Genomic DNA, 22,036 nt, shown 5'->3' on the forward strand with positions numbered 1-22,036 from the left:
AGGCCAAAACAGGCTGGAATTTCAGGTGGTCTTTTCAAACAGTTCTTATACTAAAAGGGCATTATCATAATTTGCACAGTATTATTCCAAACTCCGTGTGGAAATACAGTATATAAAACACCGGGAAATGCTTTTTTTGACTGCACTTGGACTTTAAGGCTACCTCACCTGACTAAAACAAAAGAGTGCTTCACTACAAGGCTTAAATCACTCCAAGATGGCCGCCTCACTCCCCCCGACATTCCCAGAAAGTGAAAGAGGAAAAAATTCCATCTCTTATACATACAGACTAGTCATTCACTGGGCTAGTGATAAGTAATCTACTTAGCTTGATATGATACAGACTGGGAAGAGACCTGTCTGTCAGCACAGCTTTAGACAGCATTCCAAATAGCTGGGTTTCTCAACTCCACTATAAGTACAGTTCCTTCAGAGAGTATAAACACCCCTTGACTTTTTATACATTTTGTGTTGTTACAAGGTGGGATTAAAATGGAATTAATTGTAATTTTTTGTCAACGATCTACACAAAATACTATGTAACGTCAAAGTGGAAGAAAAATTCTGTCATATGTAGACTGAACCAGGATTTCCTCTAGGATTTTGCCTGCGCTTAGCTCTATTCGGTTTCTTTTTATCCTAAACATCCTAGTCCTTGTCGATGACAAGCATACTCATAACACGATGCAGCCACCACTATGAGTGGTACTCAGTGATGTGTTGTGTTGGATTTGCCCCGAACATAACGCTTTGTATTCAGGACAAAATGAAATTCTTTGCTGTTTTACTTTAGTGCCTTATTGCAAACAGGATGCATGTTTTGGAATATTTGTATTCTGTACAGGCTTCATTCTTTTCACCCTCTCATTTAGTTTAGTACTGTGGAGTAACTACAATGTTGTTGATCCTCTTTTCTCCTATCACATCCATTAAACTCTGTTTTAAAGTCACCATTGGCCTCATGATGAAATCCCTGTGCAGTTTCCTTCCTCTCCGGCAACGGAGTTAGGATGGACGCCTGTATCTTTTGTGACCAGGTGTATTGATACACCATTAAAGTGTCATTAATAACTTCCCCATGCTCAAAGGGATATTCAATGTCTGTTTTTGTTTTTGTTTTTTACCCATCTAGTAATAGATGCCGGTTGTGAGGCATTGGAAAACCTCCCTGGTCTCTGTGGTTGAATCTGTTTGAAATGCCCTGTTCAACTGAGGGACCTTACAGATAATTGTATGTGTGGGGTACATAGAGGAGAAAGTCATTCAAAAATAATTGGAAACAATTATTGCACAGAGTGTGAGTCCATGCAACTTATTATGTGACTTGCTAAGCAAATGTTTACCCCTGAACTCATTTAAGCATGCCATAACAAAGGGGTTGAATACTTATTGACATTTCAGCTTTCATTTTTTATTATTTTGTAAAACACTCTAAAAAACATAATTCCACTTTGACATTATGGGGTATTGTGTGTAGGCCAGTGACAAAAATCTAAATGTAATCCATTTTAAATTCAGGCTGTAAAATAACATTTGGAAAAAGTCAAGGGGTGCGAATACTTTCTGAAAGCACTGTACATCTCGGTGGAGTTGGGTTACGACGACTGAGCAAAATGTACTTCCGACAACATCGAGTCAGTCGATACGAGGAAACAGTCAGTGGTTGTACTTGAAAAAAGTTTTACTCAAAGTATATATTTCAGCAAACAATGAAAGGCACGCAGCAACAGAGGACAAAGGTACACAGTAAGGGTTTAAGAATTACATTTTTACATGTACTGACCGACAGCGACTCGATGTCGTCGGAGGTTCAGTCCGCCCACAGTCGTCTCCACTCAACTCCATTGATGTGATATATATTGTAGTTGAGAAAAACTTGGCTACTTCCCAAATGGTCAAAAGTAATGCACAAAATAGAGAATAGGGTGCCAATAGGGATGCAGCCCTAGTCTCCTCTGGTAAACCTCAAAGACCTCATAGCAGCTCTTACATCACATGGACTTTCAGTTGATAGCATGTCTGCTAAAGATGAGTCATACTGGTATGTCCACTAAGTCTACAGTCGTACACTAAGTCACTCAAGGACTCTCTTGGGATATAGGCCTGCTGTATGAAACCATGATTGAACATAGTGTTTTGTCTTGATCAAAAAGAGGCTTAGGTGATGGCGTGGCAGGGGGTGTGGCGATGGGCGCGGCCGACTTGTCAATGTGGCTAAATTTAAGAAAATTCGAACAAAAATTGACATGCAGCTGAGAGAACATGTTGCAGTTTTAAAGATAATTTCCTGCAATTCTATGCATTTTGCCATGGCTAATGCGGTGTTATTTTGCTCAAACAATCAAAACCATGCTGCTAAATACGTTGTTTTTTAAATGTTTGTCCCTGACTGAATAATATATATATATATATTATCTTTTCTACATACTTTATATGTGGAAAGTTGTTTTTATATGAAAATGGTGGGGGAAAATTGTGTTCTATTAGGACAGTACACATATTTTCCTTTTTTGGGGGGTAAGGGGCTCATTAGAGCTAGTTAAGCAGGAATATTATGCTTTTGCAGCCTGAATGGAGGATACTTTATGCATGAGCAGGGCTACGGGACACACAAGCGTATTACATCAAACCTAGACGATAGTGCAGATCAAGCGGTCACTATTGGCTGCCTAGGCTAGCTCCATCCCAAACAAAGTGCCTAAGTGGAGTGTAGGTCATTGTACAAATAAGAGTAATGTAGTCCCCTCCCAAAGAATTATAATATTAATTTAGCCTAATTTAAAGTTATGTAATAAAGAGCACATGTTCAACTTCATAACAAATACTTCTTCTCATCAAGGAGGTTAATAAATAAAATAAATACTATAAAAAAGGGACTAAAAAGGGACAGGGTTGACAATTTCATCTTAAAATCAGCCATTAATCCCCTTGTGACAGGGGGATGGAAGCGTGTGTGCAACATCAAGGGGAAACTGAATGCAAGCTTAAAGATGCACTCTCAAACTTTTGTATAATTTCAGCCAGTTGTGCTAATGAGCCAAGTGGTCCCCGTTTTTTGTGTATTAAAAAAATCTAAATCAAAAGTTTATTGGTAGCGTACACAGATTCGCAGATGATCTCGCAGGTGCAACGAAAAGCTTGTTTCTGTCCCGAAGCCTGCGTTTTCTCAGCTGTGTGCTTAGGGCTGTTGGCCTGTTGGAAGGCGAACCTTCGCCACAGTCTGAGGTCCAGAGTGTTGTGGAGCAGGTTTTCATCAAGGATCTCTCTGTACTTTGCTCAGTTCATCTTTCCCTTGATCCTGACTAGTCTCCCAGTCCCTGGCACACAAAAAAAAAAACATACGTAGGGATGGTGCCAGGTTTCCTCCAGACGTGACACTTGGCATTCAGGCCAAAGAGTTCAATCTTGATTTCATCAGACCAGAGAATCTTGTCATGTGCCTTTTACTGAAGAGTAACTTCCGCCTGGTCACTACCATAAAGGCCTGATTGGTGGAGTGCTGCAGAGATGGTTGTCCTTCTGGAAGGTTCCCCCATCTCCTAGAGCTCTGTCAAAGTGATTTTTGGGTTCTTGGTCACCTCCCTGACCTAGGCCCTTCTCCCCCGATTGCTCAGTTTGGCCGGGCGGCCAGCTCTAAGAAGAGTCTTGGCGGTTCCAGAGGCCACTGTGTTCTTGGGGACCTTCAATGATGCAGAATTTTTTTGGGGTACCCTTCCCCAGATCTGTGCCTCGACACAATCCTGTCTCGGAGCTCTACGGACAATTCCTTTGACCTCATGGCTTGCTCTTTGCTCTGACATGCACTGTCAACTGTGGGACCTTATATAGACCGGTGTGTGCCTTTCCAAATCATGTCCAATCAATTGAATGTACCACAGGTGGACTCCAATCAAGTTGTAGAAACATCAAGGATGACCAATGGAAAAAGGATGCACCTGAGCTCAATAGAGTCTCATAGCAAAGGGTCTGAATACTTATGTAAATAAGGTATTTCTGTTTTTAATGGGGTGTTGTGCGTAGATTGACGAGAAGAAAATAATTTTATCAATTTTAGAATAACGCAATCCATCCATGGTATGACAAGTTTCCTATTTTCGACATAAGGGAGAAAAAAAGCATTTTAACGAAAGTATGCTACTATTGCTTAACCCACATTCCACCTCCAGCAAAATTCACTGAATCAAAAATATATATATATTTTTTAATCTAGTGGTTTATTTGTCTAGGATGTGATAGACAAATTCTGTTGTAAACTCTGGTGAGGGACGGCAGAGTGACAGAAAAAAACAAGGTGCCTTGTAAGGGAAACTCGATTATGCTCAAACCAGTTGAAGAGAAACTGTTACCCAACAAAAGTGAATGACAAAAATCTAGGGGCGGGACAATTCCAGTGTCGCAATATTTTTTCCATGGCAAAAATGAAAACATGAAGCAGACAGATTTGGTCCTTTAAAAATCTGCTGTATGTAAAATAGTGTGTGCTATAGTGTCATGTCTACTCCCGCTCCTCCCCTCCGGTGTTCAACATTGCCGGAATACTAACCACCGGTCCTGGGATCCATCATTACGCACAACTGTCATCAATCATTACGTGCACCTGCATGTCCTTATGATAGTCAGCTGGACTCCACTACCTTCCTGATTACCTCCCCTATAAAGTGGTCAGTCCCTTTGGTTCTCTCCTTCGTCGATATTGTTCCGGTGTTTATGCGTAGACGCCACTGTTGTGTTGTCTCGTTTCATGTTTTATTAAACGTTTCACCTGCTTCTTGACTCTCAGCGTCTCCATTACATATAGCTTGGAAAACAAATAAATGTGACTCGATGACAGCATAGATTACAACATTAGGGCTGTTTCTCAAAATAAGTTAAATACACTTGTTTTGTTTCCTTGCCACGATACTAATGACTACCGCAATACTTGTATCACCCCAGCCCTAACAAAATCATGTATAAAAATATATATATATAAAAAAGGAAAAGGCGCAATTAAAATGTGCATTAGGCTCCATTTCAAATCAATAAGTAATGACGATGACTACGTCCCAAATGGCACTCTATTACCTACATAGTGCATTACTTTAGACCAGAACCCAATGAACCCTGGTCAAAAGTAGTTTACTACATAGGGAATAGGGTGCCACGTAGGAAGCAGACAATGGCATAAAGGCCAAGCGTGTAGCGAGCTTCCGGCCTGCCTGCCTTGACAATTAACAAGTGTGAGGGATACATTTTGCAGAAGAAATTCTTCAAGGGAAAAAAAGCATTTCTCAGAGAGCATCTTGTTTTATCAAAAGAAGAGAGAGAAAGAGAATGATTTAGAGCCTGTGTGGGAGAACTAGGTGAAGCCTCTGTCCTACAGATAGATTTTTTTCTGCTCTGCTCTGTCTCCCATTATTGGCTTGCTAGTAATACTGGGTCACTAATCTTTGTATTAAATCATGAAGGGGAAGAAATCAATACAAAATGGCTACGCTTTATTTCCCAATAACAGACTAAAGCAGCCAATGCTTCAAACGGCCTAGACCAGTTTTGCAGAGGTCAGAGCGGGGGCTGTGCTATATCAGTGGTCTGACCTATTCTCACAGTGTAATTTGTGTTTAGGAAGTCCATTCCAGGACTGTGGTTTCCAGCCCACAGAGACTGTCACTGGTCCCGCACTGCGTTATACTGCACTGTAGAGACGAGCAGGCCATAGCAGGCAGGCGGGCACACACACACACATCAGAGCCGTGGCCCATTTAAGAGGGAAACACTGGGCTCATCAGCTGCAGCAACCACCTGCGCCAACTTAACCTTCGCCTCGTCCCATTAACTGTCTGTCTGTCTGGGGTCACAAGACAGTAGCAGGGAAGAGTGACGTCACAGGGACCAAATTAAGTCTGGCGTGTTTGAGTGTGGAGGGGGTGTCGAGAGACCTCTGTTAAGAGGGGGATGCTGCCTGCGGGGGGGGGGAATCATCAAAGCCTGGCCTCCTCCCCACGGGTAGCCCTACCGTTAAAGCTCAGGTCAGCAGCCAGCGCTTCTTTGTTGCTGTGAATGACCCCAGGGGGGAATCACTAGCCTTACTATGCTTTGCTGCCTTCTGCACGGCATACATTCCCCCATCCATGCTTGCTCGGGCGAGGGTGTGGCCCAGTTTAGGGGATTACCCTGAGGAATGCATGTCCTCCCCCCCATCCCCTAGAAAAAAAGTTTGCAAGCTTATATACACACACGTGAACAGTCAAGACGAAGAGAAGCATTCCTTCCTCGAACGCAAACGTAGCAAATAGGCGAGGTATGATTTTGATCTAAATTCAAGACCTAAGATCTCAATTAAAAAACAAGATTTGAAAAGTGTACAAAGTGAAATCCACGTTCCGCTGCCCAGATCCTGTACTGAAGCATGAGGGAGTGGCTGCTGCACAGAGCTCAAAGATTTTTGGTTGAATCCGAGTCAAGATCTTTGACAATTGGTTTAAATCTCGCACCAGGCTTCCTGCCTGACTGCACATGCTAAGATGTTCTTACAGAGGAGCGAAAACAAGGGCATGTTCACCATGAGGGGCTATGTCAGTGTCCCAAATGGCACCCTATTCCCAATATAGTGCACTATGTAGTCAAAAGGGTGCCATTTGAGACTCAACCAATGTTTACCTGACATGAGGAAAACACAAACATAAAACAACAATTACTACTAGTGTAGCTTACCGCTTCTGTTTAAAAACTCTGAAATCTGATAGGCTGAGGCAGCGTTGGAAAACAGGTTGGATGTAAACACTCAAGTCAGACATGGCGGTGGTCACTGAGAAGTAGCGCTGATGGTGAAGATAACAGGCATGGAGGCGAGGGAGGAATAATCCAACACCTCACAACAGCATTCTCCTGGCACTGTAAGAATCAAGCGCAGTTTTGACTTTTAAAAATCACAATTAATAAGAATATATGGACAGGGGGGGGCATGATCCTAGATCAGCACGCCTACTCTGATACTTATTAAATTTGTCCCCTCGTCCTTTTCATTTTAAGGAATCCCTTAACTTATTCCACATTGTTGTGTTATAGCCTGACTTCAAAATGGATTAAACAAACAAAAAAAATCATCTCACCCATCTACACACAATACCCCATAACGACGAAGTGAAAACATGTTTAGAAATTTTAACAAATGTATTGAAAATGAAATACAGAAATATCTAATTTACATAAATTCACACCACTGAGTCAATACTTTGTAGAAGCATCTTTGGCAGCGATTACAACCTTGAGTCTTTTTGGGTAAGTCTTGAAAGCTTTCCAAACCTGGATTGTGCAATATTTGCCCATTATTCTATTCAAAATTCTTCAAGCACTGTGAAATTGGTTGTTGATCATTGCTAGAGAACCATTTTCAGGTCTTGACATATGGTTCCATGTAGATTTAAGTCAAAACTGTAACTTGGCCACTCAGGAACATTCACTATCTTCTTGGTAAGCAACTCCAGTGTACTGTAGATTTCGCCTTGTGTTAAGCAACTCCAGCGTCGATTTGGCTTTGTGTTTTAGGTTATTGTCCTGCTGAAAGGTGAATTGATCTCCCGGTGTCTGGTCGAAAGCAGACTAAACCAAGTTTTCCTGTAGGATTTTGACTGTGCTTTCTCCATTCCATTTTTTATCCTGAAAAATCTCCCCAGTTCTTAATGAATACAAGCATAACCATAACATGATGCAGCCACCACTATACTTGAAAATATGGAGAATGGTACTCAGTAATCTGTTGTATTGGATTTGCCCCCAAACACTTTGTATTAAGGACAAAAAGTGAATTGCTTTGCCACATTTTTTGCAGTATTACTATAGTGCCTTATTGCAAACAGGATGCATGTTTTGGAATATTTGTATTCTGTACAGGCTTCCTTTTAACTCTGTCAATTAGGTTAGTATAGTGGAGTAACTACAGTTTTGTTGACCCATCCTCAGTTTTGTCCTATCACAGCCATCAAATACTAACTGTTTAAAGTCACCATTGGCTTAAGGTGAAATCCCTGAGCGGTTTCCTTCCTCTCCGGCAACTGAGCTAGGAAGGACTCTCTGTATCTTTGTAGTGACTGGGTGTATTGATACACCATCCAAAGTGTAATTAATTACTTCACCATGCTTAAAGGGATATTCAAAGTCTGCTTTAAAAAATATATATGTATTATCTAACAATAGGTGCCCTTCTTTGCGAGGCAATGGAAAACCTCCCTGGTCTTTGTGGTTGCATCTGTGGTTGAAATTCACTGCTCGACTGATGGACCTTACAGATAATTGTATGTGTGGGGTAGAGGTCGACCCATTCAGATTTTTCAACGCCGATACAGATTATTGGAGGCCCAAAAAAAGCCGATAACGATTAAATCGGACGATTTTTATATATATTTGTAATAATGACAATTACAACAATACTGAATGAACAATGAACACTTTTATTTTAACTTAATATAATACATCAATAAAATCAATTTAGTCTCAAATAAATTATGAAACATGTTCAATTTGGTTCAAATAATGCAAAAACAAAGTGTTGGAGAAGAAAGTAAAAGTGCAATATGTGCCATGTAAAAAAGCTAACATTTAAGTTCCTTGCTCAGAACATGAGAACATATGAAAGCTGGTGGTCTTCAATATTCCCAGGTAAGACATTTTAGGTTGTAGTTATTATAGGACTATTTCTCTCTATACCATTTGTAATTCATATACCTTTGACTATTGGATGTTCTAATAGGTACTTCAGTATTGCCAGCCTAATCTCGGGAGTTGATAGGCTTGAAGTCATAAACAGCGCAATGCTTGAAGCTGCTGGCAAACGCAGTAAAGTGCTGTTTGAATGAATGCTTACGAGCGTGCTGCTGCCTACCACCACCCAGTCAGACTGCTCTATCAAATCATAGACTTAATTATAATATCACACAGAAATACGAGCCTTAGGTCATTAATATGGTCAAATCCGGAAACTATAATTTCGAAAACAAAACGTTTATTCTTTCAGTTAAAAACAGAACTGTTCCGTATTTTATCTAACGGGTGGCATCCATAAGTCTAAATATTGCTGTTACATTGCACAACCTTCAATGTTATGTCATAACTACGTAAAATTCTGACAAATTAGTTCGCAACGAGCCAGGCAGCCCAAACTGTTGCATATACCCTGACTCTGCATGCAATGAACGCAAGAGAAGTGACACAATTTCCCTAGTTTAATAATTGCCTGCTAACCTGAATTCCTTTTAACTAAATATGCAGGTTTAAAAAATATATACTTCTGTGTATTGATTTTAAGAAAGGCATTGATGTTTATGGTTATGTACATTCGTGCAACGATTGTGCTTTTTTCGCAAATGCGCTTTTGTTAAATCATCCCCCGTTTGGCGAAGTTGGCTGTCTTTGTTAGGAAGAAATAGTCTTCACACAGTTCGCAACGAGCCAGGTGGCCCAAACTGCTGCATATACCCTGACTCTGTTGCAAAGAACACAAGAGAAGTGACACAATTTCCCTAGTTAAAATAAATTCATGTTAGCAGGCAATATTAACTAAATATGCAGGTTTAAAAATATATACTTGTGTATTATTTTTAAGAAAGGCGTTGATGTTTAGGTACACATTGGTGCAACGACAGTGCTTTTTTCGCAAATGCGCTTGTTAAATCACCCGTTTGGCGAAGTAGGCTATGATTCAATGATAAAATAATAGGCACCGCATCGATTATATGCAACGCAGGACAAGCTAGATAAACTAGTAATATCATCAACCATGATGCAGTTAACTAGTGATTATATTAAGATTGACTGTTTTTTGTAAGATACGTTTAATGCTAGCTAGCACCTTACCTTGGCTCCTTGCTGCACTCGCATAACAGGTAGTCAGCCTGCCACGCAGTCTCCTCGTGGAGTGCAATGTAATCGGCCATGATCGGTGTCCAAAAATACCGATTACCGATTGTTATGAAAACTTGAAATCGGCACTAATTAAATCGGCCATGCAGATTAATCGGTCGACCTCTAGTGTGGGGTACAGAGATTAGGTAGTCATTCCAAAAAAATTGTTTTATGTTAACGCCATTATTGCACAGAGAGTGAGTCCATGCAAATTATTATGTGACTTGTTAAGCACATGTTTACTCCTGAACTTATTTAGGCTTGCCATAACAAAGGGGTTGAATACTTATTGACCCAAGACATTTCAGCTTTTACATTGTTTATTAATTTGTAAAAATATTTAAAAACATAATTCCACTTCGACATTATGGGGTATTGTGAGTAGGCAAAAAATGTAAATTTAATATATTTTATATTCAGGCTGTCACACAAACAAAGTGTGGGAAAAGTCAAGGGGTGTGAATACTTTCTGAAGGCACTATGTCATAGAAGACTTCCAATCTTACATTGAAACAATTGAGTCTAGTCATAGGCAGTTGATTGAAGCACAACCATTAATTTCCATAATGAGTGAGAAGCGCACTAAATTAATGTCTGTGCCGAAAATGGTCACTGCGGACATGTCTAGGGGTGTAACAGTACACGTATTTGTACCAAAATAGTTCGGTACAGGGACCTCGGTTCGGTCCTCAGGGTGAACCCAAATTAATACATAAAAAAATATATACAAAATAAAAACACTTGGCCTATAGGCTATGCCTACGCTGTGGTGTACGCCTCAACTAAATCTGAGCTGGAAAAAAAAAAATCAGGCTGTTCCATTAAAACTAGAGCGTACCTTGTAATCAAAATTCTAATCTTGATTGGCGCATTTCAAACTGTCCTTTTTTTAAGCGCAGCTGGGTTCTAGTTCTGTATGATGGCGAGTGGTGGGGTCGATAAACCAGGAGGATTCCATCAATGTTTGAATATCCAGTTTGTAATCTACTGGGGAGCCAAAATGTTCCCAAAGGCGATGGATAAAAATAGTGTATTGCCACTGCTCAACGAGAATGGCCTACGCAGCTGCCAACACCTCAAACATGTTGACACATTTACACTGAAATCACCCCAGTATTCCTACAACCGGAGAAAGACGGAAACGCAAAAAAAACACCACAACTTCGTCTCCCCACTGCATTCAAGCAGAGGATTCTGATCAGGACAAATAAGTTATGAGTGATAGGTATGTTTATAGCCGTGGATATGCGCCCATTCTCGGTGGTTGAGAAGAATAGGGAATTTCAGCACCTCGTAAAAGTGCTCAAGCCACTTTATGAACTTCGCCCTCTCGCACCCATTTCAGCCTACCCACCTCTATAAAGGAAGCTAAAGCCGAAGTTGTAAATGAATTGGCCAATGCACCCTGTATTGCGCTTACTACAGATGTATGGACCTCCAGGGCTTAACAGTCAAAGCCCATCACATTACCCCGGAGTGGAAAACGAAAATGACTGTGCTACAGACACGCCCCCTTTATGAGTCACAAGAGCGCATATTGTAGCATAGGCCTATATAATGTCTGAGCCATGTTTACATATTTATTTCACACACATATTGCACTTTATAATACTGTTATTGATGAATAATTGTGCATTTCCATTTAAGAAAATCCAAAGTGTTGGTATTCCTGATGGTGCTACCATCAGGCATTATATGACTCATGATCATATATGGAAATCAGGAATACCAACACTTTGTATTTTCTTAAATAAACATACATTAACTACAGTAATGGTTGGCATTACATTTTCCCGCTGTACCGAGACCAAATCATGACCCCAAAACAAAAACTGCAATATGTACCGAAAAGGTGGGTTTGGTAAACTGTTATACCCCTAGACTTGTCAGTAACAGACGGCACTCAACAACAGGCTATTCACTCACAGCCACCGTGACACAATCACATGACTCCGACATTTATGTTTTCATAGACAGATATCTTCTGTCCTCCGTTGCTGTCCCACAACCCCTCCTTCTCCTTCACGGTCATGGTTCCCTTGGTTAGTATCTCAGAGAGTAGTCTAACTGTTGTCAGGTTAGTTCAAAGCAAACCAGTAGGCTATGCCACAAAGCGTGATAGAGAAGTAAGTGAGCCAAATTAGGCCAATTCTGAAATCAAAACCGGATAACCGTTGTCACAAAGGTGGCTCACCTTTTAGCCAGGTAAATTGCTATGGCAACACATCATTCAGCTCTAACCTGCTCTGGGGTAGGCTCACTCCAATTAATCCTGAATGCGTCTTAGCTCAAACCAAACCTAGTTTTTAAACCCAGATTATTTTAAGGGACAGTTTTGCCTACAGTAATGACAACATAGCTCGACACAGAACTTCTGTCCATCGGGAGAGAAAAGTACCTGAAAGGACGCGCACACAATCCACAAGACAGTACGAAATGCTGAGAGCAGCAAGACAAAGTCACGACGGCACAGTGAACATAAACGATGCCTGTGACAGAATTAACTTCTCTTGCACTTCTTGTTAATGCAAAGCACACAGAGGAGGGAGAATGCACAGCCTGTTGTTCAACCTGCCTCTGCAGGTCAATCCTGCCAGCGTTTATCTGGGCTCTGCTGCCAGTGGCCTGACTGGCCTCTGGCTCACTGCCCTGCCCCCGCCCCATGGACCCTCCTAGTCGGGTGACTGCCGTGCCTCTGGGGGCTCGGTGAGGAGGCTGAAAGGCCTGGCTGTTCTGTTCTCGTCTCGCCTTATGCCTCTATGCAGCAGAGTACCTCTACCTCACCTCTCTGAGGTTAAACCTTTGAATGGATCTCTTCAGATCTCCCTGTGTCACGCCTCGCACTACAGACAGGCTAGATAACCTTGGTCACAGATGGGGTGGCGGCGGAGGATCCAGGCAGGCAGATATCATAGGAGAGAGGTCGGACTCTGACATTAGCCTGGTGGTGATGTCTCAACTGGCTCCCGAGGCACATGAGGATATGCCTCGGAGGGACAGGTCAGCAGAACAGTGCTCCCCAGATAACCACCAGAATAACACTGAGTTTACAATGAGGGTTAGGAGGACACACCGTTTCAACACAGATCGTAGCCTTGCAGTTAGTTCCTTCATATTTGACTCTGTGGCATCTCAGTATCTGTTTACACTTCACATGAACAATAACACCGCAATTAAATCTGTGACAAATCAGACATTTCAATGCCGTTTGCGTCTCGACAGAACGTAGGCTAACACCCGGAGAACGGACATCAGGTCCTTACGCGGCACGATTACAAATCGATCCCAATTGGAGTCAGCTGTAAACCCATTAAGCTGTTGCAGGGTTTGACGGAGCAGGGCAGCTGTAATAGACCGCCAGTCAATTGGCCGATTGCTCTGCAATAACTCACAGGGATTTACAAATAACAAGGGGGTTGCCAAGAAAACAGCTGATGGCCCCATAAATACAACACCATTTTCAACAGCGAGTTGCCTCAATGACGTAGAGCTGCCAAGACTCATGTAGTTAGAGAGTGGTTATTGGGTTTGGTTCTGAACTGAAGCAGGCAGAATTCCACACATGCCAAGAAGGTAGTGATCATTACAGATGTTGACATACACAATTTGGAAATGAAAAGTATATTATATTGGCCCTAAATCTAGCTGGACAGAGATTTTATATCATGTAGAACGCACATTGACTGTAACCCACACTCGTATAGGGTCAGCGACAGTGGGAACAGCACCAGAAAAATAACAGACCCCCAGTGAGTTCCCAGTATTGGTTTCATGTAAAAAGCGCATCTCACTCTTATGTGTGAAACTCAATGCTCTGCCTTTGACCCAAAGCATGACGTTGAAGACTGTGTTATAAACACTGCATAACCTTCTGGTTGGTGTCCCTTTACAATCGCTGCAATAGCTCACACGTTCATCTAAAAAGCTAAGGCATTGTGACGTATGACTATTGTTCGGCAAGATACCTGCTCCAGTTTCTCTGGTCATTCATCATTGTTACTGGGTAGGTTTCCAAGGTTTATTGCAGCTACTGCTTCCGCTGTCTTAAAAATAAGTGAGCCTGCACTCCCCCATTCCCACTGCAGTAGTTCGTTGTGTAATGTTATATAAGGGGACCTGCTTTTAATATGAGGTTCTTGTCAGGTTCTTACATCTTGAAAGTTCTCAGGGTTTTATTTGTACTTGATTTTTTTTATTGATTCCCTGTTGAATTATTGGATTACGAGGCACCATGATTGCAGTATCAGCCTAGGTCTTTTCAATGTCTAAAACAAAATGTTTACACAGTGCAGAAAAAAATATGGATAAATAAATATTAAGCATAAATCCCTGAAACACTTTATCTGGATAGTGCCAAGTAGATGGTTTGTAGAGATGTTCAATAAGGGTCAACAACATTTCAACTAACTATCCACCGGCCCCAACCCCAATCTTAACCCTTAACCTAGCCCTTACCCTAACTCTTATTCGAAACCAAACCATAACCCTTTCGTAACCGTCGCAAGCATTTGCTGCTCAACAGATAGTGTGTTTATCGTATGACTATGTGTTGATCATCTATATGGGACTATCCAAATAAAGTGACCATGCACCATACTCTTGTAGTTTTATGCTATTGCTATTACAACAACTGCTTGCATAAGATAAATAAAAACCATTCACCTTATTCAACATGTTGTTTTGTGTAACAGCTGACACAGTCTAGAAATAGAACCATCGGACACCTCTACACCGATCAGATGTTAGACACTAGTATAAAGGATGGACGTGGAATGGTAACAGAGCTAAACGTATAAAAAGCCCACCCACAACTGGTGGCAGTGATCACAACAGAAGACCTCTGACATTTCGCACTATAGGTCAAGCTTGTCTGACTCTGGCATTGCGTGGAGAACTGAAACGCACTCTCTAATTTGAGCACCCCCCTAGCATTTGAACAGCAAAATGTTGAAATCAGGTGTACTTACATGATACTGTGGTATGAATGATCTATAGCGCATGTTGTTTACACATTACCTGCTCCAGATTGAGTCCCCTCATATTACAAAGTTGTTACGTAATAGGCCAAGCTCATTTGCTTCGATTGAATATATAAAGATACCTTAACTGGCTCTGAGCCTTCAACAGGCTCTTTTAAACTTACTATAATTAGGGAGATGTTTAACAATGATTAGGCCTACAGCAAGACAGATCTATTAAAACCAGGGTAAAAGTGAAGCCATTATGAAACAAAACCTGTTGGTTCTTAAGGGGTCTTCACTCTGTAGTGCCCAATTTAAATATAGGGTAAATCTGTCCCAATTTAATGAGCAAAGGATTTGGAGAGCGATACCACAGAAGCCCTTAGAACAGGGAAGTCAAACTCAATCACTGTAAGGGCCATATGGAAAAAACAACAAATTCGTGGGTCAGACATAGCCTGTTTGTTTTTAGAAAAATATGTTCATTAAAAACGTACATAGGATGCTGTATAGAGCGTTTTAACATTAAACAAAAGAAAAATCATATTTGTCCAGCCTTTGCTGCTATGCTTGCAGAGGTGCATAATATGCTACAACCCTAATCAAAAAGTATTTTAAAATTGCAAATGACAAAAACGTAGGTAGGTTGTTGTAACATTTAAACTTAACATATGTTTATAATTTTTCGCACTGCATGGATCACAGGTAGTTGAAAGCAGCTGTGTGTTGCTATAACAGGCCTACATGTTTACCCTTCGCATGATGTTTTGTTGCATGTTCAGTTTTTTGTTTATTCATTGTCAAGCTTTAAAAAACTGAAGCCAGACTGCAACATTTTAGTAGCCTAGGACTGTGGCATGTGTCCATGCACTTTCCCTCCACTGCGCACTTTGGGAGCGTATCAAACTGTTGACTCATCATACTCACGTGTGTCCTAATTTATACTCGCATGTGAATCCTTTATCTAATAACTTTTTGACAACCAATATGACATTGTCTGTAGTACAGCAATGACCTGGTTCTGACAACACGCTTAAATTGGTCAGTACCATTAAGGAGAACAGTTGGGGATGCTGCAAATGTTTAGTGATGATATAATACAGCACACTGGCTGGCTCATGGGTGGGTGTGTGTGTGGGTCTCTAGGAGGAGGTGTGTGTGTGGGTCTGGGAAGAGGAGTGTGTGGCAATGCACCGCCTTTGGCGCACAGAACGGGCCTGACAGAAATGCGTCAAGGCCAAATCCTGCCAGCTGGCCTTGTGTTTGACACATGTGCCTTAGAATAAATACTTCCCCTTTATCTGTGCTCTGCATTCCTTACCTTTAGCGAGTCAAAGCAGGCAATCACCCTTCCGTTCTCCACCTGGCAGCTTTTGGGCGGGTGCGCAAATTTGCATTCCTCGTCACTCCGCGAACATGTCCCCCTCTGGAACTGTCGGCACACCTCCAGCGTCAGCCATTTTGTGTCTCGCATCGAAGCAATATTTAAAGCCATAGCAATGCCGGGGTGGGGTAAAGCTAGCCACTTGTTGAAGGAGAGGCTATTCTCTAATGGCTCTTCAGTGTGCTTAAAAAAAACCTTGCCCTTGCGGACTTCGGAGCAGCAGAGTTGGTGGACTTGCAACCTGGATGTGGGTGCAGCTTGGGAGATGGCGGCTATCAGAGAAGCTGTCAATCAAGAGACGTCGCTCGTCAATCAGTTAGTCCCATGTGCAGGCCACTGACAGGTCAACGGGGGCATGCTCAGAGGCAGGGTGGACTGACGGACCGTCCGAATGTGGTGGTAGTGGGAAGGAAGGGGGAGGGGTGCGGGGAAGATAATTGAAACTGGTGCTATTTCGAGGGCGATGGCACTGCTTGGGTGAGAATATAAATTTGTGCAGACGGTGGGTTGGGTATTGACTAAACTTCTCCGAATGAGTCCCCAAACTTCTCCGAATGAGTCAGTCAGCACTCTGTTTTGGCAGAGTCCAGCCAGTTCCCCCAACCACTGCAGTTAAATCTTTCTGCTTGGGTTTCTGAGGCCGCGCAGCGACGGAGCCTGATAAAGATGAGTTGGTAGGGCAGGGGCTGAGGTTGAGCTATCTTCTGTCACAGAGAGGGAGGGAATGTTGCATGCTTGGTGGAGGAAACGTGCAGGCAGGCAGCTCAAGTAGGGATGTCTGACAAGGCACTTTCTGTCGACGATCTGTGTGAGAGAGAGAGGGGTTATTTTCAGAGGAGTTAAACAGGCATTAATGCAACAGTCTTTTCTTTTTTTTTTAAGATAAAACAGTTCATGAAATAAACTTGAAACATATTGCTGGGGACAGCATTATTTACCCAAATCAATTAGTGGACAATCAATTAGAAAACTCTAGAAAAATAAATAAAATGGCAATAAATCCACTGTTCACAAGATAAAGCTGTGAATGTTCTTTAACAATACAGACCCATAGGCAAAAGTATTCAGAGATTTTTCTGCCATTGTAATACTTGGGCAGGCCGCTAAAAATGTTTTTATTTCATAAAATTTTTGGGATGGAAAAACACTTTGTGGAAACTTAAATGACTAAAACCAGACATAAAAGTAGGGTATGTAGAAAATAGAAAATTCAAAAAACTATTAATTTAGAAATATTATACATTGTTATTATGTGAAAGCAAAATAATACAGCATTAGCAATGGCAAAATGCATAGAATTGCAGGAAACTAGCTTTAAAAATCATATAAAAATATATTTCAACTCGATGGAGAAATTTTTAGAACTGCAGGAAATTTGCTTAAAAATTCCAACATTTCTATACACCGCCAAGAAGGAGGAAATGTTTTTAAAAATGTCACGCAGACAGGCTGATCACGCTCGTTGCCACGCCCATCACCTAAGCCCCTTTTATATCTAGAAAAAAAAACTGGTATTGATGCAATAACAAGATTATAATCAAGTTTCCTTGGTTTGTTTAGGTGGAAACAATATAATTCTGAACCATTATCAAGAATTCCGTCGAGCCCTCCAAATCGAAACAAGCTTAAGCTATAAGAACATTTTATTATGTCAATTTCATGGCCTATTCTGTCCTGTTCTAACTTTAACTAGTATACTTTACCAGTGGTGGAAAAAGTACCCACTTGTCATACTTGAGTAAAAGTAAAGATACCTTCGTAGAAAATGACTCAAGTAAAAGTAAAAACGTCACCCAGAAAAATACTGCTTCAGTAAAAGTATTTGGTTTTAAATATACTTAAGTATCAAAAGTAAAAGTATAAATAATTTCAAATTGCTTATAATAAGAAAATCAGACGGCACAATTTATTTTCTTAAAAAAAAAAAATTACACTCCAACACGCAGACATTTACAAACGAGGCATTTGTGTTTAGTGAGTCCTTCAGATCAGAGGCAGTAGGGATGACCAGGGATGTTCTCTTGATAAGTGAATTGGACCACTTTCCTGTCCTGCTAAGCACTGAAAATGTAACAAGTACTTTTGGGTGTCAGGGAAAATGTATGGAATAAAAAGTACATTCTTTTCTTTCGGAATGTAGTGAAGTAAAAGTATTCAAAAATATAAATGGTAAAGTACAGATACCTAAAAGAAACTACTTAAGTAGTACTTTTTACTTAAGTACTTTACACCACTGGACTTCACCACCAAAACTGAAGATTGTGCCCAAGAAGTGTAGGGCCAAAACCAAACATTGAGAAATGGTATAACAGTTTTTAGCCTATAATATTAACAAGGAGAATAATATGACTGTCGATAACACATTGATATACAGATGTCTGCCACCCTGTTTTTAGTGGTGTGTGTGAGAGAGAGAGAGAGAGAGAGAGAGAGAGAGAGTGTGTCTGCGTGCGCCCTTGTTTGTGTGTGGCTAGGTAGGAGACTGGCTTGAAGTGTTGTGTAAGCCAACAGAGGGCGGTTGCGAGGTTATTCAGCTGCCACTTGGTCTGAGTTCCCGATCATTACTTTGCGTCATTGTGCGCCAACTCGCCCGACGCAGCCCTCAGGCGTGTTGAATACAAAGCAGAGCGGAGAATGGCAACGACCCCTGTGCAATGAGACAGCAAGAGTGCAGTAAGCCAAGCCAGTGCGGGACAGTAGGGATAAAACCCCTGGGGTCCACACACCCTGTCAAGTAATGCCGTGACGAGAGCCGCCAGCTAATAGAAAACGTGCAGTGCAGCAGTATTCCGGGAAGCCATCCAACAGGCAGAGCAAGAGAGACCGAGACAGATGCATGTGCCAGACACGATTACGCCACTGCCTGGGTACCTAGAGCGCCTCAACACCCACCAGACACGACCAGTCAAATTAAACGTCGGATCATTGATGCGGCCAGTGGATTTTCAATTCACAGAGAGAGAATATGAGTCTCGCGCCTCTCGCTCTGAATCTGTTTTTAGGCAATGTCCTCCGGCTACTCGGGTTGGGGAGGGGGAAAAGGACTTGCTAGATCAATTTTTTTTTAAAGGGACATAGCCTAGCCTTTAGCTTACTTTTTGAATCCATTACAAACTGACTACCGTGCAGGGAGCCAGTTTCCCTTAGAGCATCTGGAAATATTTTCTGGTGATAACTGGGAGAAGGAAGTGGGGGTGGGGCAGGCGAACAAGGGAGGGAGGGTTGTAAAAACCTGCAGCTGCTGTTTAAAATTCTCTTCACTGTTTCATATCCCACAGATCCCTCCATTCAAAGACATGGGGCAAAATAAGTACAACAACACTAGCATAGTGAGCATACTGCACTCCACAATGAACAAGAGACATTGGTCGGACTCCATACAAACAAATAGACCTATGTACAAATCATAGTCAAAACTTTGAGGGAGTAGCTTTAGTGGTCATGAAAGAATGCGAGTCCAGACAGTAAAAGCCATGGCAGTAGCCTACTGTAAGATAGACCGCCTATCTTTGATCGCTTGGCTCGATAACATTGGCAGTTATGTCACATTCAGGTCTGCTTAAATATAAAGTTAGAATAAAAAATACAATTCCATATCTATGACTATAACCATGCAACAAGCTGCTGGTGCCAAGTTAAAGTAGGCCTAACCATTATCAGCCATGATGCTCCATTTCTGGACCTGGAAACCAACATATAGGCACACTTTATGGGCTAATTTACAATATTATAGTCACATTCTCATTAAATAATCTTTAGAAATGAACGGTAAATAATGTGTTGTAATTTGAGTCACTTTTATTGTAAATAAAAAATATATGTTTCGAAACACTTCTACATTAATGTGGATGCTACCATGAGTACGGCTAATCCTGAATGAATCATGAATAATGATGAGTGAGAAAGTTAGACACACACATATCATACCCCCGCAAAATATGCTCACCTCTCCTGTTATTTTAATGGCAAGAGGTCAGCATGTCTTGGGGGTATGATATTTGTGCATCTGTTACTTTCTCATCTAGTTTAGAAACATATTCTACTCTTATTTACAAAAAAAGGTGACTCCAAAATGACACAATATATACCAATAATTTCAATTGGGCACAAAATAATCTATAACAACCAAAACAAACAGCAAATGCATCCAACCAATTTGTAGAGTCACAAGTTTGATATAGTCATTGCGCGCTAGGAACATGGGACCAAATACAAACCTTTTACTACCTTAATACACAGACGAATTTCTCCCAATACATTTGGTCCCCTTAAAAATAGGGAGACTATGAACAAAAAGTGCTGTAATTTCTAAACGTTTCACTCAATATGGATGAAAATTAGGGTGGACTTCATTTAGTCGACTGGTCGGTCGATAGACTGTTGGTCAACCGAGAATTTTTAAGTTCAGCAGTTGCAAAAAAAAAAATACAATTCATTTCACATCTTGATTGACGTCTCTGTGGACTAATCCATTTGAGGCCGTGGGGAAGGCAAACCAGTAGTACATTTACTGTTAATTCCCAAAATTTCTAATTTGCAAGGTTTGTTTGGTTACTAATTTAGGTTAATGCATTCAATCTATTATTTGTATTAATTACTAGTACAGTTTTTCACAGTTGTCATTGTCGGAGTGGACACGTTATTTGCAGAGCGCACAACCTAGGCTACACTTGTGAGAAACAAGTTTTGGTTTATTTCATTCCATTTACGAGTTGTCAATTTATTCATTGTGTTTTGTTTGGAGCGCTCTGTTGAGTAAGGACACACATCTGATTATGCATAGAAGTATGCCTAGGCTACTTGGCCTGCACGCAAATGTAGACTTATAAATGTGCCCATTTGGAAATATGATATTATTTCTGATTGTCTTAACTCTACACCACTAATAAGCTGTGGAACTTCCCAAATAATTTTCCTTCACCTCAAAACAGCAAGTAAACAAAGTCTGTTTTAACATCCATTCAGAATGACAATAATTCCTCAATGTAGCCTATTTGAAAAATCTCCCTTTCCATAACCACTCAGCGTGCCTACAGCTGTGTCTGTCCCGAGAAACTGAGGGTCCAGAATATTTTATACATTTACATTACATTTAAGTCATTTAGCAGACGCTCTTATCCAGAGCGACTTACAAGTACATACATTCATACTTTTTTGTACTGGCCCCCCGTGGGAATCGAACCCACAACCCTGGCGTTGCAAGCGCCATGCTCTACCAACTGAGCCACACGGGACTTATACAAGGTTGTAAGTTTGTTAGCTTGACTTCCGACTGGACCAAGTTGATACAATGTTTCAAGTTCCTTGCAGACAGGCCATGTGAAGCCAAATGTGATTTATTTTTTTTATTTTTTTTTATTTTTTTTAATCAGAATATTTTCTACCTGCAGGCTGCAATGTGGTTATTTGTTGGCTTTATGTAGGCTATTTCTGCATAGTAGGCAATGGAAATAGAAGTTATTTAGATTTGTATAATTTTCATTTAGATAGAATTTGTATTAATCACATGACAATGGATTTAGATACAAAAACTATTATAAAAGCAATGAAACTGCTCCAAGAAAATGTGCATATGAAAATCATAATTGGCATGCAGATCGGTAGAAAAGGTAAGATAAATAGGCACTCCAAAAGGTTGCCGACCCCTGGCGTAGCCTATTACCGGCAACTTCTGGAGCGTAATGGCAGAATCTGCAAAGGCCAGCAAAAGCGGGAGGCAGGTTAAGGAACAGTTATTTTTTTCTGACCATTGACTCCCCCCAGTCATTTGTGTGTCTAAATGATTTAAATCAGTGTGCTTAAAGCATCAGAC

The 22,036-nt window shown here is 41.0% G+C and overlaps 1 protein-coding gene across 5 annotated transcripts in view; it reads right to left on the reverse strand.

Annotated features, from left to right (window-relative positions):
* The window catches only part of LOC120051218 (muscleblind-like protein 2a), a 78,864-nt gene that overhangs the window by 45,874 nt on the left and 10,954 nt on the right, over positions 1–22,036 (reverse strand). For all 5 annotated transcript variants that reach the window (XM_038997959.1, XM_038997957.1, XM_038997958.1 and 2 more), the window contains exon 2: positions 16,162–17,028. In XM_038997959.1, the coding sequence (XP_038853887.1) occupies positions 16,162–16,335 (174 nt within the window). In that variant the 5' untranslated portion in view covers positions 16,336–17,028. The remainder of the gene's footprint in view (positions 1–16,161; positions 17,029–22,036) is intronic.

This window comes from Salvelinus namaycush, chromosome 7 (assembly GCF_016432855.1).
Source record: "Salvelinus namaycush isolate Seneca chromosome 7, SaNama_1.0, whole genome shotgun sequence".
NCBI classification, from domain to species: Eukaryota; Metazoa; Chordata; class Actinopteri; order Salmoniformes; family Salmonidae; genus Salvelinus; species Salvelinus namaycush.